The sequence below is a fragment of the Cyprinus carpio genome, chromosome B14 (genome assembly GCF_018340385.1).
Source record: "Cyprinus carpio isolate SPL01 chromosome B14, ASM1834038v1, whole genome shotgun sequence".
Classification (NCBI taxonomy): domain Eukaryota; kingdom Metazoa; phylum Chordata; class Actinopteri; order Cypriniformes; family Cyprinidae; genus Cyprinus; species Cyprinus carpio.
The window spans coordinates 11740902-11767675 of NC_056610.1; the positions used below are offsets into that span (position 1 = coordinate 11740902).

At 35.1% G+C, this 26774-nt stretch overlaps 5 protein-coding genes across 5 annotated transcripts in view; 3 read left to right on the forward strand and 2 right to left on the reverse strand.

The window, feature by feature from the left end:
* The first annotated feature begins 384 nt into the window (after positions 1-384).
* Positions 385-3726, forward strand: LOC109079997 (thiosulfate sulfurtransferase/rhodanese-like domain-containing protein 2). The gene is made up of 9 exons (XM_042738097.1): positions 385-749; positions 831-1111; positions 1197-1305; positions 1392-1514; positions 1818-1923; positions 2517-2632; positions 2705-2863; positions 2933-3071; positions 3149-3726. The coding sequence occupies exons 1-9, from the start codon at positions 636-638 to the stop codon at positions 3379-3381; spliced, it is 1380 nt and encodes a 459-aa protein (XP_042594031.1). The 5' UTR covers positions 385-635; the 3' UTR covers positions 3382-3726.
* Positions 3521-5591, reverse strand: LOC109084701 (V-type proton ATPase subunit e 1-like). Its single transcript, XM_019099374.2, has 4 exons — positions 5189-5591; positions 4695-4742; positions 4120-4239; positions 3521-3817 (listed from the first exon to the last, which is right to left on the reverse strand). Exons 1-3 carry the CDS (start codon positions 5290-5292, stop codon positions 4146-4148), a joined length of 246 nt encoding a protein of 81 aa, XP_018954919.1. The 5' UTR covers positions 5293-5591; the 3' UTR covers positions 3521-3817; positions 4120-4145.
* Positions 5592-6463: 872 nt separating this feature from the next.
* On the reverse strand, positions 6464-9222 carry LOC122139619 (60S ribosomal protein L26-like). The gene is made up of 4 exons (XM_042738098.1): positions 9097-9222; positions 8222-8394; positions 7952-8092; positions 6464-6633 (listed from the first exon to the last, which is right to left on the reverse strand). Exons 2-4 carry the CDS (start codon positions 8387-8389, stop codon positions 6505-6507), a joined length of 438 nt encoding a protein of 145 aa, XP_042594032.1. The 5' UTR covers positions 8390-8394; positions 9097-9222; the 3' UTR covers positions 6464-6504.
* Positions 9223-12061: 2839 nt separating this feature from the next.
* On the forward strand, positions 12062-14273 carry LOC109084685 (interleukin-17B-like). The gene is made up of 3 exons (XM_019099352.2): positions 12062-12181; positions 12263-12582; positions 13189-14273. Exons 1-3 carry the CDS (start codon positions 12158-12160, stop codon positions 13439-13441), a joined length of 597 nt encoding a protein of 198 aa, XP_018954897.1. The 5' UTR covers positions 12062-12157; the 3' UTR covers positions 13442-14273.
* Positions 14274-17222: 2949 nt separating this feature from the next.
* LOC109084642 (serine/threonine-protein phosphatase 2A 55 kDa regulatory subunit B beta isoform-like) overlaps positions 17223-26774 on the forward strand; it is a 50462-nt gene continuing 40910 nt past the window's right edge. The window contains exon 1 of the mRNA XM_042738100.1: positions 17223-17554. Coding sequence (XP_042594034.1) covers positions 17476-17554 — 79 coding nt within the window. The 5' untranslated portion in view covers positions 17223-17475. The remainder of the gene's footprint in view (positions 17555-26774) is intronic.

Here is a 26774-nt window from a genome sequence, read left to right on the forward strand (position 1 = left end):
CGAGAATCGGTTCTTTCGAGAAGTTCGTTTTCAAACAATTCGAGAAAAACAATTCATTGACTCTTTTACAGAACTATTGTAGGCTTATGATACCTGGTATGCTGCAAAACTTGTATTCCTTAGAAACATTTTGTTTATTTTAGTTTTTAGGTTTTTTTCTCTTTTTACTGTATTACAAGTAATTTTCATGTGTTTATTTTAACGTTTAATATTTGCAATAGAACGGAAGTGTATCCTATTAATTGTTCTTGCAGTGTAAAAAACACGCTTTAAACTTTCTATTTTATTAAGTGTGTTTATTGCTCGTCCATGTCCAGTTTGTTGTCATTTAGAATCTGATTTAATGAAAAGATCCGAGTCAAAAGAATGAATCGTTCGCGAATCGGACACCGGTACGTGCGACTCATTTTATCTCGACAGCCATGAATGCACGTTTCGTTTTCTTCTGTTTAGTTTTATTAACCTATCAGTAGTGTTTAATAAAGGGTTAACGACCTAATCGCATTAAAAGAGGTTACATTTCTTTGTATGCAGGTTTTTAGGATGTTGTTTTGTTTTTAAAGTATTAGATTGTGAACAGTGATAGGTAATAGTTGGTTTTCTCTCAATTATTGGAGGTCAGTATCACAATTATAATGGCAAATATGCTTGTTGATTTGGACGTTGAGAGTCTCGGTCTAGAGGTCCATAAAGCGGACAAACCAGACTTTTCAGCAACAAGGAAACTGTACTCTCATATCAAGAAAATGGTGAGTACAGTGAACATTTTAAGTCAAGCTTGATCTGATGATTGTATTGTTATAATAGCAGTTCTTTCCCCTGGTGTTTAGACATTTGCGAAATTTGTGGCATCCAAGAAATTTCCTCCAACCTGTGAAAACAGCTCAGCAGCTCTTTGGCAGTGCTGTGGACAGTCATTCAACGAATCATCATCAATCCACAAACATATTGCCAACAGCCACGCCAGTGAGATCCACCAGCTGACCACTGAGACACTGGACGTGATGCTCCACCAGGCTCACAGCGAGGAAGAGGCCATTAATGAAGAATCAACAGATGTATCATCCTGGATCCCTAATACAAGCCATATCCCAGAGGATGACCTCATCAAGTACGTTGGTGCATTGCAAGCTTCTGCTATCATCTGCTCTGCTTATATGAAGACTTGTGGTTTTCATGGAGTTCCTCTGTTTTAGGGGTCCAGGTGAAGTTCTGCTGTATTACTGCTACCATCAGTTAAATGATCCTCAGATCATTTGTCAGTGGCAGAAAGAGCTTTGTTTAAAACTTAAACTAACTGGCAAGGTAAATAAAAGCAGCTACAAGTCATTAATAAAATTTGTTCCAGACTTTTATTGCCATTTTGCTGGATTGAGGTTGTTCTTTTTCAGGTACGTGTGGCTACTGAAGGTATCAATGGAACGGTTGGTGGCACCAAAACGGCAACTAATCTTTTCATCAAGGCAATGCTGTCACATCCAACCTTCAAAATAATGCAAGTACAGGATTTCAAGGTAAATTATCTGTGTCACTGTCCAGAATAACACTGATAAGATGCATAAAATGCCATGCAGTTATGCTCATAATAACCAGAGATGTCATCTTAGTGGTGCTTAGAGATTATGAGACTGATTGACAGTCAAAGTGGCATATGTTTGTCAGGAAAGAGAAATAATAATACTTATTTTAACTAACTTTTAAAGTTTTGGCACTTCAGGTAAAGGGAGATGTTAAAGACAGAAGATGAAAGATGGGGTCTGAATCCCCGATAATTAGTGTCTAAAATCATCTATGCTCTTCACTGACTTTTCCCTCAGAAAAGTGAAGGAGGTGCAGCGTGCTTTTCTGATTTGAAGGTTGGTGTTTACAAAGAAATTGTCCCTATGGGTGTAGATCCAGCTATCATTTCCTACAGATTGGCTGGTAAGAGAAACACTTTACAACTTGCTTGATACATAGTACAATTGTTTATTCGGTGTGCCTATTTAAATATATTATTGACATTTCAAAAGCTGGAGGTTAGGTGTTTTTTCAAGATATTAATACTTATATTCAGTAAAGAAACAAAAAAAAATCAAAATAAACACAAAACAAATTTCAAATTCAAATGCTGTTTATTTGAACTTACCATTTATCAAAAAATCCTGAAAAAAAAATATATATAACATTTTCCACAAAAAATATCTGCATTCTGCACTACTGTTTTCAACACTGATGATAATAAGAAATGTTTCTTGAGCACCAAATCAGAATATTAGAATGATTTCTGAAGGATCATATAACACTGAAGACTGGATTAATAATGCTGAAAATTCATTTTTGTCATCACAATAACAAATTATGTTTTAAAATATATTAAAATATAAAAGTTGTTTAAAATTGTAATATTTCACAATATTACAGTTTTATTGTATCAAATGCAGTCTTGGTGAGCAGTATTTCTTGCACTCCCCAAACTTTTGAACAGTTATGTATATTAATCTATCGTATTCATGTGAATGTTGTACTTTAAAAAGGAATACACCTGGAACCAAAGGAATTTCACAAAGAAGTGAAGGCGTTTGTGGAAAATCAGTCCTCGGGCAATGATACAATACTTCTGGACTGCAGAAACTTCTACGAGAGCAAAATTGTAAGTAGTTTGCAAGTCATTGATCCCAGAACTGTGTGTACATTAACAGCTTATAGTTCAGTATGTTCTCAGGGTCAATTCAATCAGTGTTTGGCTCCCAACATCCGGAAATTCAGCTACTTCCCAGACTACGTGGATAAAAATTTGGATGTCTTCCGGGACAAAAAGGTTCTGATGTACTGTACAGGAGGCATCCGCTGTGAGCGAGGCTCAGCTTATCTCAAATCAAAAGTAAGCCTGAATGGGGAAAAATGACATATCTTTGTAATGCCATTCTCAAACATGAATATTATTTTTCAGAATGTATGCAAGGAGGTGTACCAGCTGAAAGGAGGCATTCACAAATACTTAGAGCAGTTCCCCGATGGCTTCTACCGCGGTAAACTCTTTGTGTTTGATGACCGTTATGCCATCGCATTCAATGAGGACGTCATTTCAGGTGTGTACTCATGTTCAAGTTTTTCAAAAGTGATTGTATGGAGTGACAAACTTAACATTTACTTCTCCTTTGCCCAGAGTGCAGATACTGTAGTTGCCCGTGGGATCAATATCAGCTGTGCTCCACAGACTTCTGCTGCCAGCTGGTTCTGTCCTGCACCACCTGCAGAGAGCGCGGCCTGACGGCCTGCTGTCCTGTGTGCCAAGCCAAAGAGCAAAACCACAGCGACGTCTCCTCTGATGGGCTTTCTCACCGAGAGGAATGCGAATGCACGATGTCACGTCCCAGAATCCCCAAAGATACACTATGACAATATCATCTTAGATGGCCTGCAACTTTGAGTGATTTTAAGAAGTCTGCAAAATGCTCTTTTTTTAAAACTGTTGTACCCATTCAGTCATGATTTTAAACACTGGACACAATGCAAATCGTCAATAAATTACAAATCATTCTCATTCTTAATTTTATTTGACATTTGAAATCATACGTACATGAATGGGACGTGTTAATTTTTCCAACAATAATCAGGTCATTCAACTCAAACTATACACAGACAAAGGTGATGTACATATACACACATAAAGACAAAAACACAAGATTCCATTGCATTTCTTCGAACATGAGATCAAATTAATAAAAACAACACAAACTGTCATGGTGGTCATTCTTTGAGTAAGAGAACAGCATGTAAAGCTTCAGTTAAATAGAGTTTACCAACGTTTTTGGCAATTACAAGTTTCCAGCATCTGCAAAGAAGTGAACAGGAAAACACTTAAATCATTTACATAATGAAAGATGTTAGTGGACTTTATTTATCCACCTTATTCTTCAACATTTAAGTAAGCCTATGGGTGAGAAACTGTTTGCGCTACAAACCAGTGTGTTCATAATTAAGAATGCATTCAAATAATTTGCAATATCAACGAGCTGTTTTGTACAGCTAAAAATAGCTGCACACGGATGAGACCAGAAGCCGGACCCATAAAATTGGCCGTGCCTGCTCTTACAGGAAAAATAAGGTGGATAATGTGAAAGATGATCTGCTAACCTGCTTTGTGAAGAAACAATTGGAGCCTACTGCCAGTGTTGGTTGAGGTACCAGATGGTATCGTTGGTCAGTACTGGTCCAAACAACGGATTCAGCTGGGACAGAATAGCAATCAGCCAGCTGAAACATATCCAAAAGTACAGAGTGAAGAGCATGACAGTCAAAATTAAATATTGCCAAGAGACTGAATTCAGGAACAAGTGTGGCAGCAAAGATATGGTCTGCACTGCCTCCTAGTGGCTGTTAGAGAACAAACACTATCATATTTCTTCAAAATAATAAATAATTCACATCAAAGTGGGACAGTTCAGACCTATTATGATCTTATTTAACACATTTGTAAAATATTATTTGTAAGTTTATTATCTGAAACTGGAGTAAACTGCACATGAAATGGCCTGGATGAGCTGTATTTCTTTTTTTAATCAATACTGGAGCTGCCCAAAGGCTGTGTTTGACTTTCAACTGATACAGAATAGAACAATCTCTCTATTTCACCAAATTAAAAAGCAGCTTTTACTATTGAGTCTCTTTAGAAATGTGTAACAGAGATAATTTAAAGACAATGTACTTACAAAAGGTAACAACAGACTGCAGTTAGCACCATCATTGTCACAATGACTCTAAAATGGCAAAACACAAAAGATATTTAACACTTCTTATAAATAAATAACATATTATAGATATAAATAACACGTATTATGAATAAAAATCTTTAAATAACCACGAATTGGCAGTCACGTGATCCAGACATTCGTATATTCATTTTACAAATAAAATTGAACATATTTGCTTTTAATTTGTACTAGATACTTTACATATGAATTTAATGTATTTCCTTTTGTCACACAAGTCAGATCACAAACTTTATTTTATTGTGACGCTCACTTGTTGGCTTTCGTAATGTCTTCCTGAACGGAAAAAAACGATAAACTGTATCGTTTAAGAACATATTTGTGTTAATAAAGTCTTCGGCGTTATAACTTTTCAATTACATCGATAACTAGAGCTTCGTACAGTTGGTTAAACACAGTAAAGTTTCGTTTAAGGAAATGCTAATGTTGCTCACCCTCGATTCGGTCCTTTAGGAATAAACCAGGGAATAACTCCACCAATAAGACCCCAAAACAAAGTCATAACTGACATAGCTATCACAAACGATGTGGCCGCCATGATATTTCTTTGTAGGTCGAGGTTATATTACTTATTTTCTATAAAATAAACTTCGTAGACTCCACAGCGCTCGCGCCCCACACTGCTCTGTGGACGGTGATGGTCATGTGACTCCTCGGGCCCTGAACAGAACAGACATATGACTGATGTCTCACCTCTTCCTCTGCACTCACACCAAACTACACTAACCAACATTTGAAGTGCATCAAAACCTTTCATCAAGGCTGTCCTAAAACATAAAATGCGTTCTTGTCTTGGGACAACTTTGATGAACTTTTTTGAGACACGTCAAATGTTGCCTACCATAAGCATACAGCCTTCTTTTGATATTGCAAAACTTTTGGTTTGGTACACAAAGTGATTTGGTAGGGTATGTTCCCTACATGTATTTAATCTACTCTAGAGTCACATGAACCCTTTTCGCCAGCATGAATTATTTAAAAGATCATCAGCTGACTTCTTGCATTGTTAAAATCAATTAGTGCAGCAAAGCAAAGCAAGGTTATTACAGTTAACTAAAACCATAAGAACAGTATCTGTACTTGAAATAAAATTGGCATCAACTAAAAATAAAATGGAAAAATAAAAACTTAAACTTACTGGGGCTTTAATTTAGTTTATACATTTAATTATAAAACGTAAATATTTTAAAATGTAAATAACTAAACAGACATTTAAAAAAAGACAAAATCTCTTCAAATTAAAACTTACATATAGTATTCAAATTACACTAAAATAACACTGCTGTGAAATTATCTGAATTCCCATTCATTTGTAATAATTAAAAAACTATATAGAAATACTCACTATAAAGATATGCATGACTGTTTAGTGCCTGTCAGTCACAATTTTAAAAACAATTTTATTTTCGTGACTCTGCTTTTGCTTCCTATGACAAAAAGGCAATGACAACACCCATCAGTTTAACAAGTGGCTATTATAGGAAGTAGTTTTGTCTTATATCTGCGACACATAAGAATTTCCCCAGATCTCATTTTTCTGTTTAGAAACCAGCTCTTGCTCAAACTGTGATTTTCAGATATTAGAAACATTGATACCACTTAAGCCGAGCTTAAATCCAAATTCTCTCATTTCAAGTTCAATTTGGTAACAGCAGTGCCATTTCAAACAACAGCATCACATTTATATAAAAGACAAAAGCACAGAAATGTCAGGTTTTTACAGTCTTTTATTGTTAGCAAAAGAATCATTTCACTCCTGCATTTTCTCAATGGTCTCCTCCTTGTATTTTTCCTTCCCCTTCACGTCCTGTCGGGACTTGGCCTTGCGCTCAAGGATCTTCTTGCGATCTTTGTCAAGCTTTAGCCTAGTGATCACCACCTGAACGACAAAAAGATTCATTTTATTAACATTACCATCAACATAAAATAGCACAAAATATGCAATTCATCAAAATAATTACATCAGCAATAACAAAACAGTTAAGATGTCTAAAAGCATTTAATTGTTCATTGCATTTGCATTTCAATAATATAGTTTGGATTTTAATTATGGATTGAATGTTTTCTAGGTAATCTACAGTTGATAAGATTTTTTTTTTAATTAGTGCTATGTGACTAGTGAAAACCGATAAAGGGCTGTGGCATTCTCTTTTGCCATTAAACACTTGTGATTTTGGCAGGAATACAAATGCAGATGTTCAATATGTAGTTTTCAAAAAAGTCTTCTGAATGGAATTGAACTTTTGCTGACAAACACACAGGGATATCTGCGAGCAGTGACGATAGAGGACACACTGTTCATTTACATATACTACTGACACTGTAACAGTACAAAGCTGGTTGAAGAGCCTTTAACTAGCTCTACTACATGCAACAAACACGATCCTGTATGCTTATGCATTTGCAAATTGGTGACATTGGCAAATCAAGAACAAATCAGACAGTGTTTCACACAAAGCAATCCATGATAACTGTAAATATGCATATCTGGACATTTAAGTGTCATATAGAGAACTTGTTAAAACGCACCAATCAGTGATGTGGAAATTTAGAAACTGTTTTAAGACTGTTACCATTGACATTAGACAAATGTCAGAAATGTGTAGTCAATCCAAGAGAGGCATGACAATTCAGCATCACAGAATTTGTTGTGATGCAGTAAAACTAGTTCCAGACTTCATGGTCTACATTAAAATTGGATTTACCTGAAGCTTCTGTGCTACCAATGTAAAGGGTCAAGAGTTAGTTTCCATGGCAATACAAGAATTGGTCAAATGTGCATCATAAATGCAATGGAACTTGCTTTGGATAAGTGTCACTACTGGCAATGGACCTTTTTTTGGTTTGTTTTTTAAGAGTAACAAAATTTCTCTATTATGACCAACACATTAAGTTCCAAACTCTACTGACAATATGTTGTTTATGAAACTAATTATGCACATTAATGTCAATTTTATGCATTTCATATTGCCCTTTAGGTCAAATCAGAATGTGTTCGACACGCGTTCACTAGCTGGTGTAAAGTCTTACAGAACAAAATCAATTAAACACAGCATTTCCACTAAAACCTCAAACTGTATAAAAAATTAGATCAGCCATTCTGCTTTCTAGTTGCAGGACAACCACTAGTAATTTTTTTCAATGACACTGATATCTCACGTTTAGCATGCAAGCAAACATCTGGATATAAAACATACCTTGCTGGGGTGGATGCCAACATGGACTGTAGTGCCGTTGGCCTTTTCACGCTGAACACGCTCGATGTAAATAACATACTTCTTCCTGTAGACCTGGACAACTTTGCCGATCTGCTGGCCTTTGTAGTGTCCCCGGACAACCTGGTGATGAAAGAAAAAATAAAGCAAGGAACGTTACGCCGAGTAAGGTGACCAGTATTATACTCAAGAACATTTTTTTACATCAGACTGTAATATTGACCAGGTAGGAAAAACTGGGAACGTCCTTACCTGGACCTCATCATCCTTACGGATGGGCATGGATCTCACGCTGTACTTTTGGCGGAGCTCTTTGGACAGAGGTGAGGACATGATCTTCCTGCGGATGTGTGAAGGGGCATTGAAGTGCCTCTTGCGGTTCTTGCGCCGGGAGGAGGTCACAAATTTATTGAGCTTCATGATGGCTGTTAAGAAAGAGGACAATTAAAATTCCAATATGAATCAAAAAAAGAAACATCTGCTAAATAACTAAGTGTTCATTGTAGTTGGGTTGCAAAAAAGCCACGTTCAACACAACAAAATCTAGGTTTGTAGAAGAATGAACCTGTCTTAAGCTTTACTGACACAAACTTGGGTTGGATTCACTTCAGCACGTCTCTCAAAGGACAAACCAGCCGTGATATTACAAAAAACAATATTACACTCAATACCACGCTCAAAGCTTGCACTTATGTCTGGCTAACACACGGTGTAAGTTATTTGAAAAGCATGTTCACCAGCTCGTGGTATTGCTGTGGCTAGTTATGTCAACTTGGCATGACAATATACGCACGCACAGCTTAAGTTTCCATATTTAAGGTGTTTGAAGAGCGTTTATACGCAACACGATTAAAACAACATATCACAAGCACAAACGGAAAGTACAGTCTTATGTTTCGGCCAAAACTGGTTATCCACACGGGAGGGAGCAAAGCTCCTATAGCAGCTACTGGCTGAGCTTTGGCGGCTAAATCCACCGAGATGTCGCACTGTAAGTATAAAATAACACATCTAAATTAAAAATAGGGATATTATGTAGCGATTATGAGTGTTTTAAACTTTGAGGACATAAGATCCACAAGGATGGCAAAGGATGTTTAAGATATGCGTTAGCAATCCTGGCTTACCCTGCCGACTTGTCGCTATGGCCGCCGGAAAAGAGACTCTAAAACTACTTCCGCCAGAATTAGTTGTAGCGCAAATCTCGCGAGATCACCGATAGAACAGGATTTCAAAGTAGCTGTCAGTTAGACTAAACACAAATGAACGTTCAATTAATTGAACGAAGTAGGCTATATTAGAAAGAAATATCATCAAAGGTATAAAATATGATGCGCTTTAAATAATTAAGTTGACGTGTTGATCTTTTACTCCGGGTTTTGAGTAGGCCTATTAATTAAGTGTCCTGAAAAAAAATCTTATCTTTAAAATGTAAAAATAATAATAGAAAAAAATAAAAACAAATTAAATTAAAACATGATAAATACGCAGTGCAAAGTTTAAGCCCTTAAAACACCTGCCCAAAATTAAACTTGAAAGTCCAGTTTAAGCTGCTAGCTGTGTTTTGGAAGGTGGTAGCTGGTTTATCACTGGTCCAAGCTGGATAATATCTGGTCCGAGATGATTAGCTGGTGGACCACTGTGCAAAAACCATGGTTCAAGATGGTCTACCAGCTAGAAACCAGCTACCATATTCCACAGCTTGAATTCGACTTTGCAGCACTTAACAATCTTAGAATTTCAGCAAGCAAAAACATAAAAGCATGTCATGAATTGCCATGCACCAATGATGTTGCAAATAAACATTAATATTTACCTCCTGACATCATTTACACTCACCCTCATGTCATTTTAAACCTGTATGCATTTCATTTTTCTGCGAAACACAAAAGTATATATTGAAGTTTCGGTTCCCATTGACTTCCATTGTATTTTTTATCAAAAATTTTTAATATGAAAGTTTAATTACATTCCTCAAAATGTCTTATTTTTATGTTCCTGAGAAAAAGAAAGTTGTATAAGTTTGGAATGCATGAAGGTGAGTAAATAGTGACAGAATTTTCATTTTTGGGTGGACTGTCCTTTTAACAAAGTAATAATCTTGCTGGCTTTTATTCACTCCAAAACATCATAATTTCTTGTGAAGTTTCACAGGTGCTTTAGTTAAAAGAAAAATCCTAGGGACTTCCTTTGTCAAAAGGTTACACAGAAGAAGAAAGAAGGCACATCTGAGTCACTAATCATTTTATTAGAATGATATAATTGACAATGAATTTGAAAACAGTTTTTATTCAACACAATATTATGTGTCTGTTTTTTTGGCTTTTATCCAACCAACCTTCAAAAATAGCAAAACACAGTTTGCCACAACTGTTTTCTTTGAAACTGCAGGTCTTCTACACTGCCCTGACATGTCATGCGAGCAGGTGTTCTTTTACACAACTCAATGGCGTCCATTGTGAAAATGAATATAGCATTGAATGAGCCAGATCAGGGGAAAACATGGATTGACCAAATCTGTAGCTGTAGACAGTGTTCTTTAGCCTGTAGTTTGGTTCACAGAATGGGTCTAAGGCGCATAAAGCTCTGTCTGGTCGTTTGTTCTCTCGCTTTGGGACTTAAGAATAAAAAGGGTCTTTTGAGTGCATACGACTGAATAGACACACATGAAAACAACAAAGGTACAAAGGTTAGTGTTCTGTGAAATTGGACAAAATTCTATTGAAAACCTCTCATGCACCTGTAAATTTGTAATAATACACTCTCTTTTAACTAATGATTAACTTGCTACCATTCTATCTATCTATCTATCTATCTATCTATCTATCTATCTATCTATCTATCTATCTATCTATCTATCTATCTGTCTATCATTTATCTATCTATCTATCTATCTATCTATCTATCTATCTATCTATCATCTATCTATCTGTCTGTCTGTCTGTCTATCTATCTATCTATCATCTATCTGTCTGTCTGTCTGTCTGTCTGTTTCTCTATCTATATACATCTGTCTGTAATTCTCTCTGTCTGTCTGACTGTCTATTTAACTCTATCTATCTATCTATCTATCTATCTATCTATATACATTTGTCTGTCATTCTCTCTGTCTGTCTATTTAACTCTATCTATCCATCAATCTCTCTCTCTCTCTATATATATATGTGTGTGTGTGTGTGTGTGTGTGTGTATATATATATATATATATATATATATATATATATATATATATATATATATATATATATATATATATATATATATATATATATATATCTGTCTGTCATTCAAATTCAAATGAGCTTTATTGGGATGACTTGCACAGTATTGCCAAAGCATTGTACATTACAGGAATAAGGAATAAACAAATAAAATAACTACATTTAAAAAACAATAAAAATAAAAAAAAATAAACAATAAAACAAGAAAAATATTAAAGACAAGACTAAAAATAAAAATAAATAAATAAACTTTGCACAACAGTACATGTAAGAAATGATCTTGCTTCAGTTTTGTCCACTGGCTGACAGTCTTAGTTTGTGACAGGCTGATACATATCTTGCTGCTGTTGTGATTATTTTTGAATTTTCCCCTAAAATGTGACTTAATTTTTCTGTATTTGGTAATGCCATAAATTTTGATTTAATTTGTTGGAATTTGGGGAAATATGCAGCTCTAATGGGATAGTAATCACAGTGCAGTAAGAAATGTTCCTCTGTTTCCAGCTCTCTCTGCGAGCACAGTGAACACAGTCTCTGTTCTCGCGGCTGCCATCTCTATCTATCTATCTATCTATCTATCTATCTATCTATCTATCTATCTATCTATCTATCTATCTATCTATCTATCTATCTATCTATCTATCTATCTATCTATCTATCTATCTATTAATCATGTGTCTGTCTGTCTGTCTGTCTGTCTGTCTGTCTATCTATCTATCTATCTATCTGACTGTCTGTCTGTCTACCTAATGTGTTTGAGATGGTAACAGAACAGGATTATTTTTGTATATAGCTATATTTTTGATGTGGCCCCACCTTGAAGTGTTTGGTTCAGGTGTGTCCCTGTAGGCTACTGTGTCAGTGTGAGGCGTGACACTTCAGTATGAGTAATCCCACGCTCCTTCCATTCAATACATACACAGCAAGGAGACAAATGTGACAACTTATTGCAGTCTGACTGAAAACAATGTGGAAAAATATATTGAATAAGGTGAGTCTCAGAAAATTGAAATATTTGAAAAGCATTATGAAAATATAAATTAAAACCTCTACTTAATGCTTAATATTGCAGGTGTTCATGGTCCTGATAGTGGGGAACCTGTTTATGCCCACTGACACAAAGTACAACAGTAAAGAAGGAAAGTCCCGGAGACGGAAACTGGAGTCTCATCCTCGCCGGAATGCCTCATCTATCAGAATCTCCCCAGATCCGATGATGACAGGTCCAGAATCAGGAGTGATGCCTGGTGCTGTTGAAATTGACTTTGACAAGAGTATCGCGGACATGGTGTCTCAGGTCCGAAACAATCCCAACTTATCCATAAACAAATGTGTGGTGGATCGCAAACTTTGGATGTCAAACAGTCGCAGCCTTTCTCCCTGGTCCTACAGGTCAGTGTATTATGGAGTTCATTGTTAGTTTCATCTTTAAAATTCAAACATTATGAATATTATCATTATTTAACCCCTATGTTCTGATTAAAAATTGAAAGACCTCAAAGCCCTGTATAATTAATATAAAAAAAAACATGCTTGATATTGAAGTAATATGAGATTCTTCCGTGTCAGGCAAGTTCCAGGATTCTTTGATGAAAAGATCTTTAAAGAACAGCATTTATTTTAAACAAATATTATTTGTAACATTACAAATGACTATTTTATGCATCCCTGCTAAATAAAATTATTAAATTCTTTCAAATACTGCCACAGCTTTGCTATTGGAGGAACAAATTACAATTATATATATATATATATATATATATATATATATAATATATATATATATTTATATATATATATATATATATTAAATTGTAATTTGTTATTACAATAAGTTATTTTAAATTGCAACAATATTTCACAATAGCAGTTTTTACTTTTTATCAAATAAATGCAACTTTGGTGAGCAAATAAGAAAAAGAAATGTTACAACCCAAACTTTTGAGCAGTAGGCCTATCTTTTACTTTAATGCCATTTATTGGATGTCTTTGAATCAGAATCAGCCACGATGAGAAGCGTAAACCCGTGGACATCCCGGAGGCTGTGTGTTCGTGTGTGGGCTGCATCAATCCCTTCACCATGCAGGAGGATCGCACCATGACCAGCGCCCTCATCTACGCCAAGATCCCCGTGCGCAGACTAATGTGCCATCGGCCAACCAAGAAACCGACGAAGCAGAAGAAATGCGTTCCCCGTTACAGATCGGTGGTAGAAAGCATCGCCGTGGGGTGCACGTGCATCGTGGGGTAGCTGAGTGGAACCGACATATTTCAGCCTGTTTTACTGCAAATAATACCGGATGCTAATTGGGAATATTATAAGCCTGGTTATAAGCATATAATGGGGTTAAAGCTGCGCCTTTAAAAAGTAGTACACACACAGTTCACAAGTTCACAGTTCGGGCAGATCATTCTAGTTGATATACGTTATTGAACTGTACAGTATTTTATGTAAGAAAGAAAATGTAATGCTGATATGTCTACACTAGCCAATTTTCAATAATGTCCTGTGGTTTTGGTACAAATTTATGGTAGCCTGTCAGGGTTGTCTGTTTAAGATCGCCCTCTACTGACCAAAATATAAGATACAGTGATAGAAAGAGGAGACGCATACTTTTATGTCATGTTTTGTTTGTTTGTTTGTTTGTTTGTTTTTCTTAATGTTTTTCTTTCATTTTAATGTGGGGATGGTAACGGGGTTGACACATAACCCGATAACACAACTTTAAAGTATTTTTTTAAATATTATATTTACTATTTTTCTCATATTTTCCCAAAATATATAGCCTAGTTATGTTCATGTTTTTAATGTAGGCTACATATTTGCAAATCGAGAACTGACAAGATCATCGTGTCTTTACCGTAAATAAAATATACGTAAATAAATAAATTTACTGTATTTGTTTTTCTCGGTGTGTTAAGAAATGCCATATAGCCGCTAGACTAATTAATGTAGGCTATATCGTGAAGGCTCTTAACTGAATTCAACGTTTAGTGATACACAATGGCAGCTCTGACATTTTTTTAACATTTATACGAATCATGATTCAAATGATTGCAAGTTCTTGACATACTGAGGGAAGTACATCTTGTGGCTTAAATGTAATTAAAATATGTTCTTTATCTTAAATACGATTCAAAGTGATATTTTGCTACTTGGGATGTTCTTACAAACAATCACACATTAGGACGACAGCCTTCATTAAAATTAAAACAAGACATTTCAGTTTCTGGTCTCATGTGCGCCATCAGCAGGACTCGAAGAGCCGAGTCCTGCATCATCATCTTCTCAATCATATTAGTGATCAGCGAGGAACAGTAGGCTAGCTAATAGAGAAAAATAGAAGGAGAAGGAGAAGGACGCATCATGCCCGGTATGTGTTTGGCTGATGAGATGACAGATAATCTTCAGCTGAAAAAAATGACTATAAGTCTGACTATTACTGTTGTCTGATTGCGAGAAGGACGCGGTCCAGGTGAGCGAATCTGGAGCTTGGTGCAGGTGAAGGGTCCATCGGAGGTGACGGCAGCAGAAGGTAAGAGCTGACAGACATCTGGACAATGATGCACTCTCAGTGATTACTTTCAACGCTCTCAGTGGGATATTTTTAATGTTACAAACTCATAATGTACTCTGTTATATAGGCTATGTTTAATGTGACGTTCTAAATAAGGGATTTTCAGACGTTTTGACGTACTGTGAAGGACTCAAACTGTATGGCCCCTTCAATATATTAGCAGATATAGGCCTGTATTTTCAAAAAGGAACATTATTAATAAATAATAATAATAAAATAAAAAATGCTATTTCAAATAAATAAAATGTTTACTTTTATTATTAAAAAGCGCACTGTTCTACCAATTTAAGCACAAATGAGCACAAATGAAGAGAAACAAGAGAAACATTTTGAGAATTCTACATACATACAACATATATATGATATATATATATATATATATATATATATATATATATATATATATATATATATATATACATATATATGTATAAAGTTAAAGTATAAGTTCAGTGTTTTCTCTTATACATTTTACTGAAGAAAGTGGAACAATTATATTAAGTGATTATATATACATAACATAAAGTGTATATATAAACACTGAACTTTTAAGATTTTCCCCTGTCTTCTGACAAACAACCTGTTGTGTTCCCATAATTGTATTTTTGTCAAGAGCGTGAACATGACAACATTATGCTAGTGAAGCAGAAATAGTGTGCTTGCCAAGATATTGTCATTTTGAGTATGAAATATTGTTTTGAGCCAGAATATAAAACTCAGAACTTAGGCCTAATCATTCAAACAGCTACACTCATAATTTGAAGAATGTCTGTGAATCAGGCAAGACTAATATACAGTTAATTGAGTGGCAAGCAGAATAATCCATTTACCTATTCACTGAAACATGCACAAAATTGCATATTGCAGCTAGACTGCATGGCATGTCCTTTTTATAGCTCTGTACTATAAACCAACACAAATCTGTAGGCAACCTTTACTTTAGCTTTTCGGATTCAATATATCTAGGACTGTCAATCTATATTTAGAAGCTCTTGTGGCTCATAAATATTCATTGAGGTTTTAGTGCTTTCTTAAAAAAAGACGCCAGCGTGAGTTCCCAACAGTGAGTCAGGCAGCGTGTGTCAGAGAGTAGGAGGAGAGAGAGAGAGAGGGATGGTTGGTGAGAGTGAACTCTTTGATATTTTGATATGCTGATACCCGGGGGACCAGCACAGATGGCACCTGTTCTCAGAAGCCACTGGCCATTCTCGCTGACTCAGTGTGTGATTTCCGTCACCAAATATCATACATGAATCTTCACATTTGCACTGGGGGGTTCGGATGCCATTTGTCTAAATAAATAAATAAACAACTAGCTAAGTGTTTGTTCAGTATCAAAATTATGACATATGTTTATGTTTAAGGTGTAAACAAGAGAATTGCATGCCCATACTACTTTTAGATTGAGTTTGATTAAGCAGATGGTCCCTACTTCTAAGTGCAACCTCTGTGCATATTAAACAAAATAGAAACAAATGTAATGCAATGAACTCATAAACAGTGCACATACACTGCAAAACAAAACAATGGCAATATATAATTTAAAACAAAATGGAAATTGTTGTGGACACTGGCCACTCAGATTGAATATATTTGAATATATTATATTTAACAAGACAATTTTATCTTTTGAAAAGGTACTGCCAGAATGACACATTTTTTTACATTTTTTTTTCTGAGAGAATATAAAGTACAAGTCACATTTTAATTTATGGTGAAAAATGATGTTCCCACATGTTCCCAAAACATGACAAGTCACAACTGATTATATTTTTTATAGTACTATTTTTATTATTCAGAACAACATTCTCTGGACATCCTTACATTTGCAATTGATTATCTTAATACTGAGAGAAAATGTTGTGTTTGTAACCTTTAAGTAATGTTACAATCAAGACACGGAAACTAAACATGTCAACGAGTTTAAAACATTTCAAAACAATGTTCCCACAACGTTTTTGTAACCTAAATTTATGGCATACAGAATATATGATGAATAGACTTACAGTCATTACAATAACACGCACTATAGGTCCTAGATCAAATAATTTCCACAACTCATTTAAAAATTGTTTTATGGATTTTTTTTCTACTGAACGTTTTTTTCCCTCTCTGTGAAAAAATCTTCACATGTTGTTTAAAAAAAAAAAAGTACAATCCATTGAACGCACTGTACTTCCATCCTTACAGACTCCTTTCAAAACTAAATAATCAACATATTAATTTGACTGAACATTAATAGAACGTATATTTATATTAGTGGCGGTATACACGAGAACCATAAGACGGCGCTATTGGACAGCTTTAAATTGAACAGCAAAAAGTTTAAAGTCTCTCTCATAAACATGAGGATGATTTCATGTCCTGCTTCGAGCGTCTAAATAAAGCTCTGTGCGCAGTACATCCCTGGTCAGGGGGGAAATGTCCATGTAACGACAGTATAACTGCCCTCATCACCGCCCCTCCCAACCGAAGCTCAGGAAAACAGCTCAGCCCTCCGTCCTTCTGGGAGGAAAACATGATGAACTGCGAGGATGCACAGCACGTCTTCGTGACACACGCGTGAGAAGTGTTTAGGATGCTGCTGTAACTCCGCACGCATCCAGCGAGCAGCAGCAGCAGCATCCCTCCTCCGGTCCGGATCTGCGGTCATCGCAGCGCGGATGGTGGGAAAGGACCCTCCAAAAGGAAACCAGACGGAAGAAAGATGAAATGTTTCTCCCGGTACCTGCCTTACATCTTCCGACCTCCGAGCGTCCTGTTCTCCTCGAGCTGTCACACGGAAGGTAAGAGCCGATCCACGCAGACAGCTGGACATTGATGCTGGGTCACAGCGTGCTGAAGGGATGCTGCGTAATCACAACTTTCTGTCTGGAAGTGCTAGGGATGTTTATCATAATCAAGGCTTATTTTATCAAGAATGAGTGGGAATTTTTTGATAGTTTTATTCACTGAAAATAATATATATATATATATATATATATATATATATATATATATATATATATATATATATATATATATATATATATACGCACATATAGGCTAATTGCATACACACAGACACACACATTCATTTTATGCAATAACTTTAATATTTATTTTATTTATTTTCAGCTCCAACTTCCATGTTTAAACAGAAAATCCCAGTTTTTCAATTTAGTCTCAGACTTCCAGGTACATTTGGACATACAAAATAATTACAGTTGACATGCAACATAAACATTTTTACATTTATTATTTATTTATTATTAAGTTTTTCAGCATGGTCTCAGACTTATCAGAGTATAGTAGATTTGGATATATCAGGATATTTTATATCAAGCCTTATTATCTGGTCCAAGAAACATCCTTGTGAGCTCTTGTCTATGTGTGAATTTAATGTGCCGGTCAGGGTGCCCTACATCATGTTTACAACACTGTCGAATAGCAGAGCTCGTCGACCATAAAAGTCTGATTTACTTTTGCCCTCTGCTGCTTTTTACCGTTAAACAGGAAAATTTGACCCTACTTGCTTATAAAAAGATTATTGCCTATTCAAATAATACTGTATTATCTGCATGTTGTTAATGATCTGCACTGTGTAAGAATGAAAACAGGCTCAGTTCCTGAGGCTGCACTTTCTCAGCCTGATACTGTAAATCATTGTTAGATTATTTCTTCAGAGACTGTGGTCAGATTTAATGCAACAGAGGGCAAGAAAAACAAAACTGATGCTATTATTAAAGTGATCACCTGCATTGGCATTATCTAAAGAGAAACCAAGTTTCCTGTGAGCAAACAGCCATGTGATGACTTGACTTCCCATCCTGATGTGAATACAAAGATTAATACTGGACTCTGACGTCACAACTGTGGCATGTGGCCTGTGAGCCATAAAGAGTCATTGTGTGTCTTTAAATCCAGCCTGCGTCATGTCAAGATCCTATTCCCCTTACTTTCCTGTTTGTTCTTCATTTTTAATACAATAAAAGGCAAAAAGCCAAAATTTGGACTATAGCAAAGTTCATTCATCAAAACTCCTGCTGTGTCAAAGTGCACCTCAAATGTTAGCATGTTCCTAGTAGTAGATGAAGCATAAAACCAAGGGGTCAAGGTTTGGCAGGTTATTTATTTATTTATTTTAAGCATATTCTGTATATTTTATATTATATCATTGATTATAATATTATTTTATATTATTGAGAACTGTTCCAATCATTATTTGTGTGTGTATATGTGCGTGTGTGTGTGTGTGCGTGTGTGTGCGCGTTTGTGTGTTTATGTATGTATATATATATATATATATATATATATATATATGTATAATGTTTAGAAGCATTTACTGTTTATATTATATTACTGAGTGCTGTCACAAAGATTCCAGTCATTAACTATATATATATTTATACATAAATTGGGAAGCATAATTTGTGTTGATATTATTTTAGTCATTACAGTAACGTCTTCTCAATTTAATAGACTGTATTCATTAAATTCAAATTATATTATTATTTATATTCTATTGATATTATCACATTTATGATTTACATTATATTAAATCATACAACAAAATGTTGTTTATATAATATATATATATATATATATATATATATATATATATTATATAAACAACATTTTGTGTTCATGAACAAGCTGAGGTTGAATGTGGGAAATTTTAGCTTGGGTATTCCCATCTTTGACTTCTGGATCGTGGCATTAGTCACATGACATTTATGGCTCAAGTGATTCGCTCAAAAAGCTTTCTAATCCGAGGGGACCTGCGTCATTTTACCAAATGCTATTGAAATGAATGAATGCTAACGAAATTATAGACATCCTTACATAAAACCAGTTATTTCCACTTCTTTTTTTAAAATTCAATTCAATTCAAGTTTATTTGTATATTTAGGAGTAGCTTATCAGTGGTGACTGTCAGTTTTTTGTGCATATGGCAGAAATGTAAATCACGTGGCAAAACAGAGAAACAGTGTGGAGCTTTAAATATGGCACAATATCATCTCAAATACGTGATGAAATAAACAAGTCACATTAAAGTGAGTCCTTACAATGATTGTGCAAGATTAAGCTATCATATGCCTCTGTTTAGAGCGATGATAGTCACAAATTTATTGGACAGTTTTAATGATACAACAGTAGATTAATTATTCATCGCTGGCTGACTTTGTTGGCAGCCGTGCCAACGGGTCTGTTTTAGAGAAGTCTTGAGCTCCTTGTCAATTTGAAACAGTTGTAACCTGTAATCCATCTTTTAATAACAATGAACAGGGTCACGTTGACTTTCCGACCCTAGATGACAAAATAATACGGCTGACACACAGTTTGAAAGATGCTGTATGCTGACCAGCATCAAAAGCTCAGCTGTAGCCACCAGCTAACGTGCAGAAAAACTGATGAGTAAATAAGTGAGAGAGCTTGCGGTTGTGTAACAGAGGTCAGCGGCGACGACTCTGAGGGCAGGAGCTTCATCAGGCTAATGAAGTGCACTTTGGCCCTTCCGAGCAAATAAATTGGGAAGGCTGCAAGCCGAACTGAGGACGGATGGACCGGCGTGGTCTATCAATGCCCTGGGGTCTGGTCTGAGCTTTCAGCGTTCAATATCCAGTCGTTCATTAGTGAAATGACCCGGAGGCCCCGAAGTGAATTTTCTCAGTGATCCATCCAGTGCCACTGTATGAACTTGTTTTTGAGGATGCTTGTTTGTGTTTGTCGGATGAATGGCTAATGTAATATCAGGGTGTTGGCCTAGAGGCCGGGCAGCAGATCGTTTATTTCAGCATGAAATGGGGATTGAACCAGAACCGCTGTTATAGCACCTACCAGCAAACCCGAGTGTGTGGCGACTGATAAATTGTTCTTTCCGAACCCCTGTTGACTTGAGGAGGAAGCATGCTTAGTCATTGCATGCTTTCCAATGGGTTATTCATGTGTGAAGTCTGGACGATCGATAAAGATTGTGGAGGATTGACTTTTAAACACTGATGAATTCCATGTATTTTGCTTGTGTTAGGGAAAAACAAGTAGCAGCTTGTCATATACACACGTTTGTGCACACACACTCGTCTGTGATGCCTCACTGTTAATGGGAATTATACAACATGAGAGCATGTGCGTGTGTGTGTGTGTGGCCTGAGCTATAAAGTAGATATCATGATATGAGTGGAAGAGTTGTGAGAGGTTAAGTGGGGGAGGAGAGACACCAGAATGAAATAACAGACTGTAGACACATTACCCAGAGAGAACAGGTCGATCTTTCAAAGTGCTCGCATAACCTCTTAACTAAACAGATTGTGAGATTATAAGAGAGGCAGAGTGTGTGTAATGTTATTGCTCAGAGGATGCTTTTTCATCACCGAAGAGACTGTTTATAACTGAAATTATGTTTCAACTTAATCCCTGGTGTTTTTCCTTAAAATTTCTTAGGATAAGCATAAATGAGATGTTAAGTAAGAGTATAGAAATTGGAAAATAAATTATGATAGCATGAGATATTTTGGTTTTGGAAAAAATTCATGAGTAATGTGTGAATGCATATTGAGATTTTTGGACACTTCGGTATCTTGGCAAATCTGAGTACATTTGAGACGTGAAACTTCAAAGGAAAAACTAAAGTGGTAATGCTTTACAATAAGGCTCCATTTGTTATGTCTTATTAATGCATTAACAATGAGGAATTCATTTGTTACAATATTTGTTAATCTTTGTTAACATAAAAATACAACTATTCATTTCTAGTTCATGTCAGCTCAGATCCATGAAATAACATATGCAACTTTTAATTTTACCAATGTATTAGTAAATGTTGACGTTAACAATAATAACATGTTGAAATGAACATCAATAATTTCAAATCGTTTCATTGTTTGTTAAATCCAGATAAAAATAAATACTTTATTTAGACAGGCCATAAAGCATTTAATGGACATTAAAAAAAAGTAACATTAGTTAATGCAAAAAAAACTGATGTAAACAAATTTAACAATTTTTATATTTTAATTTTTAATTTTAGTTAAACTTTGAGTAAATGTATTATGTGCTTTTGTCATTTTAATTAGTTTGTTTTATATGTCTATTATATTTATATATTTATTTATTTTTTTAAAGTAATTTTAGTTCTTCAATTTAATTATAGGCTCGTATTACGGTTAGATGCCATGGCAGCATTTTTCATCTAATATTTATATTTTGTTGTATTTCAGATTCATTTCAATTAATGAAATTGGATTTTACCAATCTCATTGGTGACTTTACTTTTCTAAAGGTGTCTGCATGTCCTTGACAGATATGAGACATGTACCAGGCGCCCTATACCACTTATCAACTATAAAATAAAAATCTATGCTGCTTTATATCGTAAATTATGAAAGTGCGCATCAATACCACAAGCTTCTTCTTCTTTTCGTCCTACTAATAATAAGAAAAAAATTATTTTGTTCATCACAAAATATAATAAATAATTATTATTATTAGTGTTGTGTTTTTCCGTCCAATAAAAATGAACGCACTCATCGGCTCAAAGGAATAAGTGCGGACCTCATCAGTGCTTGAGCACCACTGACAGAAATGGTCGAGCAGCACACACGGAAAAACACGATATTCTCCTTTCATTTAACGATTTAAAAAAAAAAAAACGATTGTAGCTTTCAGACACGACTTTCTTCTCGTTTTAATAGTTCGTTTGAAGCGGTTTCTATGGATTTATTTAAATGACAAATGTCCAGAGCGCATATTGCCTATGCTCGAGCGCAAATCTCTCTGCTCGCAGGTGGATTCCCATTCATTCACTCTCTATCGGTCAGACATTACATGTGTGCGCTCACAAATTATCTTCTCTCCTGAGTTTAATAAATGCAACCTGGAGTGTGGGCATCCACTGGCATAAACATAAATTGGCGCAAAAATTTTAACTCAGTATTTACAAAGCATAACAGTAGTAAATGTATCTGTTTCGCACATGTCCCGCATTGTCCAGTAAAATCACATCTACTGTCCTGCAACAGATCTATTGCCGCCAGGTGGTCACCCTAGCGTAGAGTAATAAAATAACAATTACTAATTTAAATCAGTAAATTTAAACAAAACCGATAGCTACATTATAAAAAATGAAAAGAAGCAGGGTTTTTTTTTTTTTTTTTTTTTTTTTTGCGATCAGATCAACCGGTAAACTTCTGAAAAGTCTAAGGATCCAGTAAGCGAATGCATTCAAACAGTAACTTAAGTTCAAAACAGTGCTTATGCAGAGAAAACATGGCCGACGTACAGATGTCAGTTAAAAAAAATCAGCACGAGAGTTTTATACTGAATGCTGGCTGAAGTTGTTTTAGTTTATGCAGTAGTCAGTGGTTTAGTAAATCTGGATCAGTCAGGTCAAGGTAGCTCGTTTAGAGGTCTTTTGGCGTCTCCCCTGTGTTCCTGTTTGGTATCGCAGATTGACTTGTGCCTTTTTTTTAAGTGCTGTAAAATACTAAATGTAATGTAGAAATTTTCATTTTCTGTGAATCTGCTTCGCAACAGTGTTTCATGAAAAGTGATATACAAATAAATGTGAATTGAATTGCAAACAATATTTAATTTATTTATTTATTTATTGTGGCACTACATACATTCATTGTGAATTATTTTTTTAGTACTTTAGTTTGTATTTATTTATTTTTGGGTTGGGGAGTGGGGTTGAGTACCACCACTTCTTTTTTTTCTACTGCAAGCATTGATTGCGTATCATATTCACACCAAAGTAATTTTCTGCGTATAAATCGCATGCCAAACAGAAACAGAAAATAGTGCTATTGATACACTCTTCATGAGACCGGGCTCTGAATATATCTGTCACACGTTCTTAGCAGCTCACAATCATTTGTTGTGCCATAAATGTAACAAAAAAGTTTTAAACAAATTTATTGTAATGACTTGTGTTTGAAGATACTTGCTCAATAGCTCAATATTTGTATGCAGTGAAAGTCACTGGTAACCAAACCAGCTTGGTTACCAACAGTCTTCAAAATACCTTGTTTTATGTTGTGCAAAAGAAAGTTTTTAAGTGTAGCCTTAATGTTCAAATATGTTTGGCCACACTGTAAACAAAACTCTCATCAGCTCAAAGCTTTCAAATTCTCAGAGCCAAGTGTTTGTGCATTTACACACACACACACACAGACACACACTTCACCTTTGTCTAAATCCTGCATCAGTTTCCTTTCTAAAGCAGTGGATGCATTAGTCTTCCGTCCACTCTTTCAGCGAGAGAGACGAGAAACCACAGCAGCACAAATCCTGCTTTGTGCTCTCCAGACTGAAGGCAGATCAGCTGATTCAGATCTGTGAAGAGACTCCAGGAAGACAGAAAGAGACGGAGGGAGGGAAGTGAGAGAGAGAGAGACTACTCAATGCATGTTACCTATATTTATGCTCATTTTTGGGGCTGAAGCTTTGCAGTGTTCTCAGATAAGGAGCTCTATTGTCTAGGCTATATTCTGCAAGTCCAGGAAACAATGAGCAGAAGGGAAGTGCAGCTTTAAAAAGAAACCTGCTGGATCAATTACCTTTTTTCCTTCTGGCAGATGACTAAGCAAGGAGACACAGACATGGGCCAAATGAATCAGCACTGTTTCTATGTATTTCCTCCTAACATGTTCTGCTATGTTGTGTTGTCGTGTAACTTCACACATGCACATTTTTGCCTGCTTTTGCTTTCAAAGGGAAGGCAATGGCATAGACGGCAGCATTTCTGTTAATTATTGATGTAACATACTGTAGGTGAGCGTACGTACAAGTTGTGTTATTGCATAATGCTGTGTCTGTTGTGCGTATACTTGACTAAGTAGGCCAGGAAGATCCATTAGTATGCTATGCAAATAAACACACTTCCTCACTTCCCTCCCTCCCTGCTTAAAATGATTTATACCCAGGATAGCCATACCGGAGTATGCTTTTCTTCACGTTTAATGAAAGTTCTCTGAGAGATGCCAGGCCTGTTGCAGATGATGAATCACGAGCAGCGTGCAGTTTGGAGAGGACAGTGATACCAAACTCCCACGCCATTGGAAGTGACAGACTTTAAGGTCATCTCGCTGTACCACCGATCAAACACAAGAAATCTGTCATACAAACCCCTTCAAAAAGCCCCTTTTCTTAACTAAAGTCCACTAATAAATATAATCAAGCCTGTAGTTTAGTTTTCTCGTAGTTTATATTTTTGTAGTGATTTTCAGAATTAAACAGCATGTTTTTGTTGCATATAAATATATATATATATATATATATATATATATATATATATATATATATATATATATATATATATATATATATATATATATATTAAAGATTCAATGGGAACCCCTTAAAAAGGAGATGGTATATATTAAATATATATTAATATTTTAAATATTTAATATTAATACTTATTAAATATTTTCTGTACACTGCCATTAAAAATTTGTTTTACCGTTTTTTTTTTTCAAGATTATGCTCACCAAGGCTGCATTTATTTGATAAAATGCAGTAAAACAGTAATATTGTAAAATATTATTACAATAAAAAAAGTTTTTAGATTTGAATATGTTTATATTCATATTTAATTAGTGCTGTCAAATGATAAATCATGATTAATTGCATCCAAAATAAAAGTTTTTGTTCACATAATATGTGTGTACTGTGTATATTATTATGTATATACAATACATATACAACAAACACATACATATATATATATTTAAGAATAATATGTTGTATATATATATATATATATATATATATATATATATATATATATATATATATATATATATAAATTTTATGAATATAAATATATACATGTAAAAATAAAAAATAAACATATTTTGGATGCAATTAATCATGATTAATCATTTGACAGCACTATATTTAATATGAATAAAAATGTATTTATTTCTGTGATGGCAAAGCTGAATTTTCAGCATTGTTACTACAGTCTTCAGTGTTACATGATCCTTCAGAAATCATTGTAATATGCTGATTTTGGTGTTCAAGAACCTTATGTATATATTTTTTTTTAAATGAATAGAGTGTTCAAAAAACAGCATTCATTTGAAAGAAATGTCTTAACTGTCACTTATGATCAGTTTAGTGCGTGCTTGCTAATTAAAACTATTAATATTTAAAAAAAATTATAATACTGACCCCAAATACATGAACATAATATAAATATAATAAATTATAAATATTTACACAAATAATTATATAAATAATTAAAAATTAAAGCAGTGTCAAATCAATAATATTTCATGTTTTTTGCCCCTCGTCACCCTGTGGAGGTTTATCAATCCATTGACTGTATGTTATCTCATACATATAACTGGCTAACATTTTTCACAAAGGGCAGTCATATGTTAATATAAATGTGATGGCATCACACAATGATTATTATTGAATGACCCTATTTTTTAAGCTTAGTTTCCAAATGTTCTGTGTGGCCTATAAGGATGAGCTTAGTAGTATATCAAATGGGTTAATTGAAAAAAAAAATTCTGCTTTCCATTAAAAGTCAACCGTGGACTCAAACCAGATGCAGAAGGGTGACATACATCAGCACATGTTGCATATTTGAGGCATCTTACATTAGGAGAGATGATCAGACACCTGCTTTTTCATGTACAATTCATCTGACTAATTGAGCAATGCGATGCAAAAACCTCTATTGGCTTTTTTTATCTAACACATTTTATGCTAATGACCTTTGGACTGGAGGGCTCAGAATAGATCTATCAGGGCCGTGATGAGAGACCCTCCTCCTCTCTCTCTATCTGTGTGTTAGTGCTGTATGAGTCATAGCTGGCCTGCCGGGGCTAACACACACACACACACACACACACACCAGCACACAAGGGACGCAAACACAGCCGTGCAGGAACAGATGATTGACAACCGCATGCAGACAGTCCTCAGAGGAGGTTTGCTTTCACTTTTGGCTTTCTCTTGCGGAACAGAAAAAAACAACCTGTAAATCAACAATTTAAATTGGACATAATA